At 52.5% G+C, this 13,368-nt stretch overlaps 1 protein-coding gene and 1 pseudogene across 1 annotated transcript; both read right to left on the reverse strand.

Moving 5' to 3' along the window:
* Positions 1-902: 902 nt before the first annotated feature.
* Positions 903-4,186, reverse strand: LOC109768908 (E3 ubiquitin-protein ligase WAV3-like; annotated as a pseudogene).
* Positions 4,187-4,318: 132 nt separating this feature from the next.
* Positions 4,319-6,669, reverse strand: LOC109768904 (E3 ubiquitin-protein ligase WAV3). The gene has a single exon (XM_020327638.4). The coding sequence runs from the start codon at positions 6,560-6,562 to the stop codon at positions 4,511-4,513; it is 2,052 nt and encodes a 683-aa protein (XP_020183227.1). The 5' UTR covers positions 6,563-6,669; the 3' UTR covers positions 4,319-4,510.
* Between the last annotated feature and the right edge of the window lie 6,699 nt (positions 6,670-13,368).

Here is a 13,368-nt window from a genome sequence, read left to right on the forward strand (position 1 = left end):
TAATCTTGACTCGCCTTGTCTTCGTCGTCGCCTTGAACGCCTGACGCAGCGCCGCTCTTCGCTTCTAGGGCCGTCGCACGCTCACTGTCGTCGATGTTGACGCTGCTGCTCCCATTGTCGTCGTGACCCAGCACGCGGACCCGACCTAGCGCACTGACGCCGGTTGCACCGTGCTCCGTCACGACTCCGACGACACACGCCGAGCTCCTTCTCCGCCGGCGACACACGCCTGGCGTCCCTCGGCGCCCCGCACGTCCCGCGCGCACCCGACCGCACCAGTGTGTCCCGCACGTCCCGCGCGCACTCGACGCGCCCGACGAGCCCGACCGCACCAGACGCTCACCGCGCGCCGCCTCCGCGTCCGCCATGGCAGCCGCCAGCGACAAACGCCGGAAGGATGTAACCGAACTCGAGCACGGACTCGAGCACAACGGCGACATACGCCTCCTCCCAACGTCAACCGCACGCTCGTACGCGCCCGCTGTCCCGACGCGCCCGGCGCATCCAGTGCGCACCCATAACACGCACCGGTCGCGCCCGGCTCGCCGCCACGGCTTATTGCCCTGCACCGCTGCACAGCACCTCCATGCCACTGTGTGTCGTTGAAGCTGCCACCACGCAGGTCCTCCGCGGCCTCCTCATCATGCCGCCGCGCCGCGCACCTTCATAGACCGACATACGGCCCGGAGCATCACGCAGCCGCCGGCGAACTCCGCCACCGCCGGCACGCCTCTGGCAAGAAGAACGACGCCCAAGATGAACCAGCTCATGATACCAATTGTTGGCGCAGCCCTAGACTAGCTCTCTCTAGTTCACTCACGGACGGAGGTAGACGAAGGCACATTGAAGAATTCTGTGGCGACCAACACCCCGGCGACCAACACCCCGGCGCTCAAACGCCCTTTATTCCAGCTCGCAACTACCTCACGGCTACAGGCACAAGCACATCACTTAAATAGTAGATGCACGCGCACAGCTCATAGGCCACACCGGCCACTAACCTATGCACCTACGCAGGACCCGGCCTCACAACCGGCCACTAACCGCACGTACTCATCCACTCCTAGGAGAGCTCATCTAGCTAACTAACTCAGCCATGCATGTAGGAGTAGCAAACTTGGCCAGCACACTCGCCAACGGCCTGCTCTACGTGCCAGACTGAGTACACACGCTACACACGATACACACATATGCCACGCTCTAGGGCGCCTGGTAGGTGTGGGTGAGACCGGCGAGAACCCCCGAGTCGCCGCCGCTTGCCGTGGCGCACCGCCATGAGTGAGCATTCAGGGCGACCAATATGTACGCGCGGCCGAAACGCTTGTACCCTTGCCTTGTCCCCAGCCTGTCCTGCAACTCCCTCAGCTCAGCGACCAGCGCCAGAGTCCGTGCATCCGCCGACAGCGATGCCCACGACTCAAGCTCCACACGGTGCCCTTCCAAGATCATTGCAGCGTGCACGAAGTCGCCTAACTCCGCGGCGTCCCAAGACATGGCCATGCCCTCCATGGCGCTGATGCGGTGCCGCTCACGCTTGACCTCGACTGTCATAGGAGATGGGTTCACCGTATGTCGAGGGCGACGGACGATCACCGTGTCACCTTCTATGCAGACAGTCTTCATGGTGACTGCGACCCGGTAGGTGCAGCTCGGCACGAGCAGAGCAGAGTCTTTTCCATGCGTGGTTGGGACGTGTAGAGTGACCAGAATGTCCCTCTCCTCTCCGGCGTAAAGGTCGCCGACGGCGACGAACCCGCCATGCTTGTCACCGTCCACAGTGCTCGCGTAGCCGCCGGACGCAACCGAGGTGAGCAGCACGCCTTGCTCCGCGCACTGGAAGCTCAGCCGTGTCTCCTGCGCCACCACAGTGCGCAGGCCAGCGATGTACCGGCGTAACACGTCCGGGATCTCTCCCAGCCTGTCGATGGAGGAGAACGTGCCGCCGGACATCTCGGCGACGCCGCGCAACACCGCGGAGTCCTGGTACGCACCCAAGCCGAAGGCGTGGATCCGCACGTGGTGGCCTGAGCCCGGGCAGATGGAGCGCGGGACGAGCGCGTCGTAGTTCAGGCCTGGCCGACCGCATTGCCACGTCGCGCTCGCGGCTTCACGGCCGCCTAGGCCGTCGGAGAGAAGGAGGACGCTGCATGCGGGGTTCCTAGCCTGCCGGTCCCCCATCACCCTCGCGGCTTTCCGCAGAGCCTCGGCGACATTCGAGACGCCGGCGGCAACGAGGAGTCCGTCGGCGAGGGCCTGCAACGAATGCCGCCGCCCAGCCGCGGTCATCTTCCGGAACGGGAAGAGGCTCCAAGCCGAATGTCGGAAGGCGATGACAGAGAGCCGGTCGTTCGGGCCAAGGCTCTCGATCACGAAGCTCAGGATGCGCGTCAAGAGCGCGAGCTTATTGCCCGCCATGCTCCCGCTCAGGTCGAGCACCGCCAGAATGTCGATCGCCACCCCGGCGTGTGAGCTCGCAGACGGTGCCGGCGGACGCGGAGCCTTCAGGTGGATCCGAAAATGCTCTCAGGATGTCAAACTTCTCCGATGTGACGCTCCGCTGAATGTCTGGGAATTCAGCGAACGACACGATCTCAACACCAGAAGCCCCAACTGCGTCCTCCTCTCGTCTTCCACTTGTAGTCTTAGATCCGAAAATGCTCAAATCCGGCGCACAGGAGATGGGAAGCTGATCATCGGGCCAATCCAGTGGATTAGCATTCGCTTTGGCTGGGTGAGGTAGATGCTTCCAGACGGCACGGCATATGGGGCAGGCACGGTTGCCATGCTGCACGTTGGATGAGATGCATCGAAAGTGGAACTTGTGGGAGCATTCGGCGGTGAACAACGCATGGCCGTGCCCCGGCCTCATGCCACCCAGGCAAATCGCGCATAGCTCCTGAAATGAACAAGATCACACCGAAATTATTTACTGTCGTATGGTTCAACAGCCCAATTCCAACGTGTGCATATTTGGTTTTAAGAACACACAAATTAGATAGCCGGACTCGGTTGGAATGGGTACAGCACTGATACTTCTTTTCTCTGACAGGTACATCACTAATGCTTGATTTTTTTTTTCCGAAAAAGAGAATGACCCCCGCCTATGTATCAAGCGATGCACTGATACTTGAAATATGGATTATAGACAGCTTGCGACAAAAAGTATTATATGCACGACACGATGTGAAGAAATTATCACAATATACATTTTTCATGATGAATGCGTATAAACAGATGGAATTAGAAGCATTCCAAATTGCAGACAGGCATACAGATCCTCTCATGTGTGGGATAAAAGCTGACTCGATACTGACCAACGTCTAAATTTTTCCTGAGATTTCTCACATTTGATCAGAAACTTTCTCTCACGTCGATGTCCAGTTGAAATCTCAAAAGTTCTGCACATTTCACATCCTATCTAATCTTTATCGACAACAAGAACAAGGCGATCCTATCCAATCCATTCACTTATGAAGATCGCATACTTCTGACGGAAAAAAGAATTAAGGTCATACCGTTGAGCTCCGACTCCCGGACCTCGACACCGCCCGCATGGATACCGGCGCAGGGGACAGAGCATCCGGCGACTCATCGTCCTCCAACAGTGCCCCCGTAGTGCCACCAGCACGTTGCGCCCGTGAGCGGATGCAGAGCCTTGCAACCAACGCGCGCCAAGCGCGCTCCCATGCCACCGCCATATCTCCAACAAGAACAGATCACGGCTCCATCACAAGCACCGTGTTTTCTGCATAGGTCTCGTCGGGATTGGGCCAGTTGAATCGGTCCGCTGGTCGTGGAGAGAAATCCTTGGTTTTCGTTTGGTTTTTGGGGAGTGGTGGTGTGAGAGCGCGAGGAGGGTGAAAGTAGGGGAGAAATGCAAGGGAGGAGGGAGACGGGGAGGGTGTTTGACTTGTTCCCAACCATGCAGCAAATCTGCCGATGAGTAGATTTTATTGACTCAAAATCAAAATCAAGAATTAAGAGGGTATAATAAACACAATAAACATGTATCCAACTTCTGCATGACGAAGATTCGCCCAACCATCAAAAATGCGCACACACAAAAAATTAAACCCGTAAAGAGCAAACTATACAAGATCAAAGCTCTGCCTACACGAAAAAAAAACCTCCAAAGAAATCAATACAGCGGTTGACGAACTACAACAACGAACCTCCGCACCAACCATTTCTTGGCATCGAAAAGGACAATGAGAGAGATTCTTGGGCAACAACACCTCTGGAATGGGAACAACGCTCAAGCATCACGGTCATCAGTCCAACCATCAAAGATCGCCGATGCTCTGATTGCCAGTGCATATTTCGCCCCATCGGGTCAAATTTGTATACTTCATTATTATATATACTATTATTTTTTTAAGTTTGTGGACGAAAAGAATCACATGCAAGCAAAGTTTGTGGACTGTAGAGAGAAGCTCAGTACAGATTATACAAACTTGAAAACCATATCTCTCTGATCAAAGGTCAATCCTGATCCTCTACATCGGTGGGTTCAGTAGTGTGCGCTCCTTCGCCGCTCCTTACTCCTCTGCTGCGACAGCGCCGTCATTTCCCGCGATCTCCGCGATCGGTCCAGCATGTCCATCATCGCCGGCGTCACGTACGAGTAGGACGCCGTGGCGCCCGTCGTAGATATTACCGTCGTGCCAAGGGCCGCCTCTGCCGTGCGGCGCGTCGTCCCGCTGTCGCCTGACATCTGCCGCGACGTCGCGCGCTGCTGCGCGTGCGAGCTCAGCCCTGCCAGCATGTACGCGCGCCCGGACAGCTCGTACCGCCGCCGGTCCGCTACGCGGGTGCTCATCTCCTGCAGATCTCGGGACAACTCTACGCACATGGAGTCCCCTGCTCGGGCCGCCGCCGAGCGCGCGACGGCTCGCTGCCCGCTCTGGAGTATCTCGGCCGCCTCCTCGTGAGCGCCCCGCTCTGCCGCCGCACGAGCCGCGGCGATGCCGTCCGTCGCCGCCAACCGGACGCGCTCCCGCTCGACCTCCGCGGAGCGCTCCAGGCTCACCGCCCGCGAGGGCCTCAGCACCACCGCGTCCTCGCCGTCCACGTTCGTTGGCCGTCCAGTCACCATGTCTCGGTAAGCGCAGCTGACTTGCATCAGGTGGGTGACATCCGTGGTGGATCGGGCCCTCGGCACGTCCATGAGCAGCAAGAAGCGCCTCTCCTCGTCGGCGTACAGCTCGCCGACGTCGATGGAGGCGGAGCGGCCGTCAACGTTGATGTGGCTCCTGTAGCGGCCGGAGTTGACCGACCGGACGCGCACCCCCGATTGCGGGCACGCGATGTCAACGCGCAATTCCTGCACGGCGACGGAGAGGAGCCCCCCGATGCATTGAGCGAATGCGTCCTGGATGTCCGCCTCGTTCTCGATGAACGAGAACGTGCCGCCGGTGGCCTCGGCGATGGTGTGCATCGCCGCCGCGTCGTGGTCGGTGCCGAACCCAAACGTGTGGACAGGCGCGGACCGGTCGCCGGCTCCGGTGTACATGAAGGAAGGCGGCACGAGCGCGTCGTAGTTGGCGTCACGGCCGCGCCTGGGCACGGTGTACGTGTCCTGCCCGTCCGACAGAAGTATCACGCTCGCGACGGCGTTCTTGTGGAGGCGGTCGTCCAGCACCTTGGCGGCCTTGCGGAGGGCGGCCCCGATGTTGGTGCCGCCGCCCGCCGCGAGGGACTGCACGGCGCGCTTCGCCAGGTCCTTCCCGCCGTCCGACTCCGACATGCGCGCGAGCCGCATCAAGCGGTTGGCGCCGGACGAGAAGGACACGACGCAGAGGCGGTCCGCAGGGCCGAGGCTGTCGACGACGAAGCCCATGGCCTGCTTCAGCAGCGCCAGCTTGCTCCCCACCATGCTGCCGCTCACGTCGAGCACGGTGACCAGGTCGATTGGCGCCCGCGCGCGCGACGGCGCCCCTCCGGTGGCGGCGCTACCAGTCCCCGGAGCCCTGGCATGCACAAGCACGGCGAAGTTCTCGTGGGGCGCGTCCCGCGCCAGAGACGAGTACTCGCAGTGCGTGCTGAGCGCCACCGCCAATGACCCGCTGGACGTCGCACTCGCGGCACCATACTGCCGGTCGCCGAGAGGCCGAGGCGCCCGGAGCACCGGGTCGTCGTCGTCGAAGACGCGTGGCTCCATGGGGCGGAAGAACGGCTGTGCCGGCGCGCGCGACGCGGGCGGCGGCTGTGACGGCGTGTAGCTCTTGGAGGAGCGGAAGGACGGCAGGTCGCGGCATCGCGCGCTGCAGAGCGGGCAGGCTTGGCGGCTGCTGGCGAGGCTCCCGGAGACGCAACGGTAGTGGAACTGGTGGGAGCAGTCGGCCGTGAAGCCGCTGCCGCCGCCGCCGCCACGCCGCATGTCGCCATTGCAGATGGCGCAGGTGCTGCTGTTGCTCTCCATTGCCGCCCCTGGCTTGGCTATGGGCCTCTGACCGCAGGCAGAGGAAATTGCGGTGAGAGAGGTTTGACAAATAGTACAAGATGACAGCGATTGCATTATTGCGTTCCCGCACGCTCCGTGTTGAACACGATTTAAATTCATAAACAAGTCATCGGTTGCTGCAGATAAATTACTACTGTAGTATAGTTTAGAAGAATCCACCGCCGAATAAGAATTCCAATGCTGATTTCGTTGACGTGGTAAGTGGTTCTGAATCAGCTCAGCTGCATGCCCCCTTCTTTTGACCGGTACTACGGCCGGCGGGCAACGTGCCGGCCTGAACCGATATCGTAGTACTAACAGAAGACCAAACCACCAAAGCTGTAATTAGTGGCATAAGAGCATCTCCAATCGAGCTTCCCGTACCCGTCTCAAACGCCGGACAGGTTGTCCGGTCAAACAATTTTGACCTAATCGAACTTCTCAAACCATGAACAAACGCCCGGGCTGACCGGCACCCCTCGTATCCAGCCCAAATATATGACGGATGTGGGATAGCTCGGGCACGCCGGGGCGCGTCCGCCTGACTGGCATGGCCCACCATCGGCCCCACATCTGTTCCGCAAAAAACCCCAATCCGGGCGCCTCGCTCCGAACCCTAGCTCACTCTCTCGCTCCGTCCTCTCCTCTCCCTCTTCGATTTCGATCCCATTCACTAGGATGTCCAGCTCCGGCAGCGACTCCGGCTCCGAGCTCGACTACGAGGAGGAGATGGCCCTCGCATTGCGCTGAGCGGTCCAAGGCGGAGACTGCGGCAGCTTCGGATCTAGAGCGTCGCCGCAGCTCCCACGCTGGTGCAGCGCGGATGCCGGACTGGATCCTCCCGGCCCTCGCGCAGCGACGCCAGGAGAGCGCAGTCCGCACCGCCCCTGTGCCGTCTCCTTCCCCCGACGACAGCAGCCGCGGGACGGAGGCGCACCCCAACGAGGACGCATGTCTCCTCGCATGGGTCTACCGCCGGCCCCTCACGACGGCCGAGACGGACGCTCGCTGCTTCCAACAGAAGAACGCCAAGTTGCTCCGGCTTGCTATTGAGCAGTCGGAGCGCGAGGCGAAGGAGGCAGCGACGGAGAAGGCTCGGGTCATCAGGTTGACGCGGGAGCAGGATAGGGCAGTCCGTCGGATGAAGGGGCTCGTCGTTCTCTCCGACTCCGACTCCGACGACGGCGACAGGTGCACCTCCTCGTCGGACGACCAAGACCCCCCCCCCCCCAAGCCGCGGACGCATATAGCTGTGCCGGCGACCGGAAGGGCAAAGGCCCGACGAGGAAGTGGTGATTCCGCCCCCTCCTCAATGTTTATATCGTTTTTAGTTGTAGAAGGTTAAGAACTTGTCCTATGACGAACTATGATGATTTGGATGTGGCGAAGTTTGTCAATGTCCGTTTGCAGCCGATCTTGTGTTCCGTTGCAGTCGATTTTAGTTGTCCGTCATTTGATCACGTAGAGTAGATCAACGTTGCATGTATAGTATGGATATAAGGCGCCGGATATGAGATACGCGGATACAGAGTGGCAAATATGAGGCGTGCCCGGTCATTGCCAGCGGACGCATCCGGGGCGTCCGCGGGCGTTTGAGGGGCCGGATCTGTCCATCTACTTCCCATTTTCAACCGCCGCCAGCGAGCCCATGGGATCTCCCTCCTTCCATCTGTCGTCTGGCGGCAGGGAGGTGTGGAGATCCCCGGTGCTTCGGCGTCAGCCTGTAGATAGTTTAGGAATAGTTTTCACGACGGCGCAGCTTCGATGGCGGCGGTAGCGTCGCTCCGACGAATAAATTTGCCTCGACTTCCCCCATCTTAGTGGTGCTCTCCTGGGCAGCATCGGCAGGTCGATGGCTCGTGTTCCTCTTTGGTTAGTCGGATCAACAAGGTTAGTTTTTTCTTGTCTGGGTAGGCGGTTGTTGTTCCAATTAGGAGCGGCGATGGCGATCTATGCGAGAGGATGATTGTTTCGGTATTGGGTTGGCGAACGGCGGCAGGCAGCCTCGCTACTCTTCTAAGACGGTGGCGCTGATGTCCGGCGGGTGGCATGGAGATGCCCCCCAGCAGACGTGCTACATTGGAATTTGTTCTACCATTCGCGGTGGACGTGTTCTTCGGCTCACAAAGTGACTCTGGTTGCGATGGCGCTCCTTCAGATTTGGTTGTGATGGATCTTCATCTTCTTCCACTCCGGCGGTATTTTGTCGACAGTGGGCGACAATGGTGGATGGTTGCTTTTCTGTGCAGAGGGACCTCCAAGGACTTGATTGTATTACTTTTTATTTTGGGGCCTTTCTGCATTTTTACCAGGACAAATGTTCTTTTTGCTTTGTCTTTCTTGAGTGTACGTGTGGTGTTGTAACCGTATATTCTTATCACGAACACGTAGCAACCTTTTCTCAAAAAAAAAAGTTTGACAAATCCAGGCCCCTATATATGGCCCTCTTTTGATAGTTTGGGTTGCTTGCCACATGGATGAGTGGTTATCTGTTTGGCAAGACCTGATTTGTAACCACAACCTTCAATACATCAATTCATGCAAACATCCACGTCAAACATCACACACAAACAATGAGTAGCGCACACAAATACAAATTATTCATGTTGGGGAACGTAGCATGCAATTTCAAAAAATTACCTATGGTCATGCAAGATCTATCTAGGAGATGCATAGTGATACGTCTCCGTCATATCTATAATTTTTTATTGTTCCATGCCAATATTCTACAACTTTCATATACTTTTGGCAACTTTTTATACTATTTTTGGGACTAACATATTGATCCAGTGCCCAGTGCCAGTTCCTGTTTGTTGCATGTTTTTGTTTCGCAGAATATCCATATCAAACAGAGTCCAAATGGGATAAAAATGGACGGAGCTTATTTTTGGAATATTTGAAAAATCTGGGAGGAAGAATCAACGCGAAACGGTGTCCGAGGTGGGCACGAGGCAGGGGGCGCGCCCCACCCCCTGGGCGCGCCCCTGACCCTCGTGGTCCACTCATAAGGCGGTTGATGCACTTCTTCGGCCGCAAGAAAGCTAATTTTTAGGAAAAAACCACGGCGAAGATTTCAGTCCAATCAGAGTTACGGATCTCCGTATATATACGAAACGGTGAAAGGGCAGCAGATGAGAACGCAGAAACAGAGAGACAGATCCAATCTCGGAGGGGCTCTCGCCCCTCCCACATGGAGGCCAAGGACCAGAGGGGAAACCCTTCTCCCATCTATGGAGGAGGTCAAGGAAGAAGAAGACGAAGGGGGCCCCTCTCCCCTTCTCTTCCGGTGGCGCCGGAACACTGGCGTGGCCATCATCATCACCGCAATCTTCACCAACAACTTCACCGCCATCATCACCAACTCTTCCCCCCTCTATGCGGCGGTGTAACCTCTCTCTTACCCGCTGTAATCTCTACTTAAACATGGTGCTCAACGCTATATATTATTTCCCAATGATGTATGGCTATCTTATGATGTTTGAGTAGATCCGTTTTGTCCTTTGGGTTATTTGATGATTAAGATTGGTTTGAGTTGCATGTTTTATTATTGGTGATGTCCTATGGTGCTCTCCGTGTCACGCAAGCGTGGGGGATCCCCGCTGTAGGGTTTGCAATATGTTCATGATTTGCTTATGGTGGGTGGCGTGAGTGACAGAAGCACAGACCCGAGTAAGTAGGTTGTTTGCGTATGGGATAAAGAGGACTTGATACTTTAATGCTATGGTTGGGTTTTACCTTAATGATCTTTAGTAGTTGTGGATGCTTGCTAGAGTTCCAATCATAAGTGCATATGATCCAAGTAGAGAAAGTATGTTAGCTTATGCCTCTCCCTCAAATAAAATTGCAATAATGATTACCGGTCTAGTTATCGATTGCCTAAGGACAAATAACTTTATCGTAACAAAAATCTCTCTACTAAAACTAATTTAGTTGTGTATTTATCTAAACAGCCCCTAGCTTTTTATTTACGTGCTCTTTATTATCTTGCAAACCTATCCAAAAACACCTACAAAGTACTTCTAGTTTCATACTTGTTTCCGGTAAAGCGAATGTCAAGCGTGCGTAGAGTTGTATCGGTGGTCGATAGAACTTGAGGGAATATTTGTTCTACCTTTAGCACCTCGTTGGGTTCGACACTCTTACTTATCGAAAGAGGCTACAATTGATCCCCTATACTTGTGGGTTATCAAGACCTTTTTCTGGCGCCGTTGCCGGGGAGACATAGCGTGGGGTGAATATTCTCGTGTGTGCTTGTTTGCTTTATCACTAAGTAATTTTTATTTGCTGTTCTTAGTTGTTTTCTATCTTTAGTTATGGGTAGGAAACGCAAGATACCAAAAAAAGTTTTACCTACTGAACCAATGGTTGAAGAACCACTCAAAATCTATCACACTCCTGAAGCTTATTACTTGGATCATCTTCGATCCTTTTGTGCTCGTGCTAAAACCCCAACTAGCTTAGTTGAGGGCAAATCTTTAGATGAGCATGCTTGTTATGTGCGACACCGTATATCTGAAAAAGGGAAACTTTTACTGGGTCAAATCCATCGTTTGCAATGCTATGCTTGGAATTTATGTGAAATATATGATTTTACTTGTTGTTCTAAAAACCCTAAGAAACACCTTCCCTATCAATGTGAGTTTAGTGATAATGGAATCGTATCTTCGTATGCTAAAGGTGTTTATAGTTACTATGATATTCAGCAAATTCAAGAATTTGTTGCTTTTAAGGGTGCTTATGAAATTGCTTCTTTGATTGAAACGTATGATGCTACTCTTTACAAGTCTGAAAATTTTGCCATACTTAAATATTTCTATGATAATTATGCTTCTAATGCCTATGTTGAACCATATATTGAGGACTACTCCGCTGTCCAAGAAGAGACTAATATTTTGCAGGAGTCTATGGAAGAAGAAATTGATGAAACTGTGAGCTCATTGGATGAAAAAGATGATGAGGGGAGCGAAGAACAAAAGGAGGAAGAGCGGATTAGCTACCCGTGCCCACCTTCTAATGAGAGTAACTCTTCAACTCATACATTGTTTAATTTCCCTTCGTTCTTACCGAAGGATGATTGCTATGATGACTATTATGATCCCGTTGATTCTTTTGAAATATCCCTTTTTGATGACACTTGCTATGCTTGTGGCCAAGATGACAATATGAATTATGCTTATGGAGATGAACTTGCTATAGTTCCTTATGTTAAACATGAAATTGTTGCTATTGCACCGACACATGATAGTCCTATTATCTTTTTGAATTCTCCAAACTACACTATACCGGAGAAGTTTGCTCTTATTAAGGATTATATTGATGGCTTGCATTTTACCGTTGCACATGATGATTTTGATGAATATAATATGCATGTGCTTGCTACTCCTACTTGCAATTATTATGAGAGAGGAACTATATCTCCACCTCTCTATGTTTCCAATATGATAAAATTGCAAGAAACTGTTTATAATATGCATTGGCCTTTACTATGTGTGCATGAATTGTTCTTTTATGACACGCCGATGCATAGGAAGAGAGTTAGACTTCGTCATTGCTTGATATACGTTGCTTTGTGCTCACTACTAAATTACAAATCATTGTTAATTAAAATTGGCTTTGATATACCTTGGGATCCGGGTGGATTCATTACTTGAGCACTATATGCCTAGCTTAATGGCTTTAAAGAAAGCGCTGCCAGGGAGACAGCCCGGAAGTTTTAGAGAGTCATTTATTTCTGTTGAGTGCTTTTATATAGTTTAAAAACAAAAAAATAAAGAGGGGAACCCAAAAGTTTTCAAAAAGAAAAGTGAAAGTGAGATAGACGAGCATTGTGAAAGTGGGGACGTCCTTGAACTTTGTTCATGCCTATGGAAACTTTGTGAATCTTAATTACAGAAACTTTTTAACAAAAATAATTATCCCCTTGTACAATTCCATTGTATTATAAAAATATTGTGCCAAGGTTTGCCTTTAGGATGTTTACAATGCTTGTTGGTTTGTGCGGTGCAGGACAGAAACTTTGGCTGTAGTGCCCGATTTTACATTTTTTACTGGAACGTCAAATGGTTCTGATTCTTTTTGAACTGTCTTTATATACAAACTTTTTATTTTTCCTAATTTTGGCAGAATTTTTCAAGTACCAGAAGTATGGTGAATGTTCATATTATTACAGGCTGTTCTGTTTTAGACAGATTCTGTTTTTGATGCATAGTTTGCTTGTTTTGATGAAACTATCAATTTATATCAGTGGATTAAGCCATGGAAAAGTTATATTACAGTATCTATAATGCAAAAAAAATATGAATTGGTTTGCAACAGTACTTAGAGTAGTGATTTGCTTTATTATACTAACGGATCTTACCGAGTTTTCTGTTGAAGTTTTGTGTGGATGAAGTGTTCGATGATCGAGAAGGTCTCGATGTGAGAAGAAGGAAGAGAGGCAAGAGCTCAAGCTTGGGTATGCCCAAGGCACCCCAAGTAAATATTCAAGGAGACTCAAGCATCTAAGCTTGGGTATGCCCCGGAAGGCATCCCCTCTTTCTTCAACAAGTATCGGTATGTTTTCGGATTCGTTTCGTTCATGCGATATGTGCAAATCTTGGAGCGTCTTTTGCAATTAGTTTTCACTTTTCTTTTATGCACCATGCTGGTATGAGATAGTCCTTGGTTGATTTATAGAATGCTCTTTGCACTTCACTTATATCTTTTGAGTATGGCTTTATAGAATGCTTCATGTGCTTCACTTATATCATTTGAAGTTTGGATTGCCTGTTTCTCTTCACATAGAAAACCACCATTTGTAGAATGCTCTTTTGCTTCACTTATATTTGTTAGAGCGTGGGCATATCTTTTGTAGAAAGAATTAAACTCTCTTGCTTCACTTATATCTATTTAGAGAGATGACAGGAACTGGTCATTCACATGGTTAG

This window comes from Aegilops tauschii, chromosome 1, assembly GCF_002575655.3.
Source record: "Aegilops tauschii subsp. strangulata cultivar AL8/78 chromosome 1, Aet v6.0, whole genome shotgun sequence".
In the NCBI taxonomy this organism is placed as follows: Eukaryota; Viridiplantae; Streptophyta; class Magnoliopsida; order Poales; family Poaceae; genus Aegilops; species Aegilops tauschii.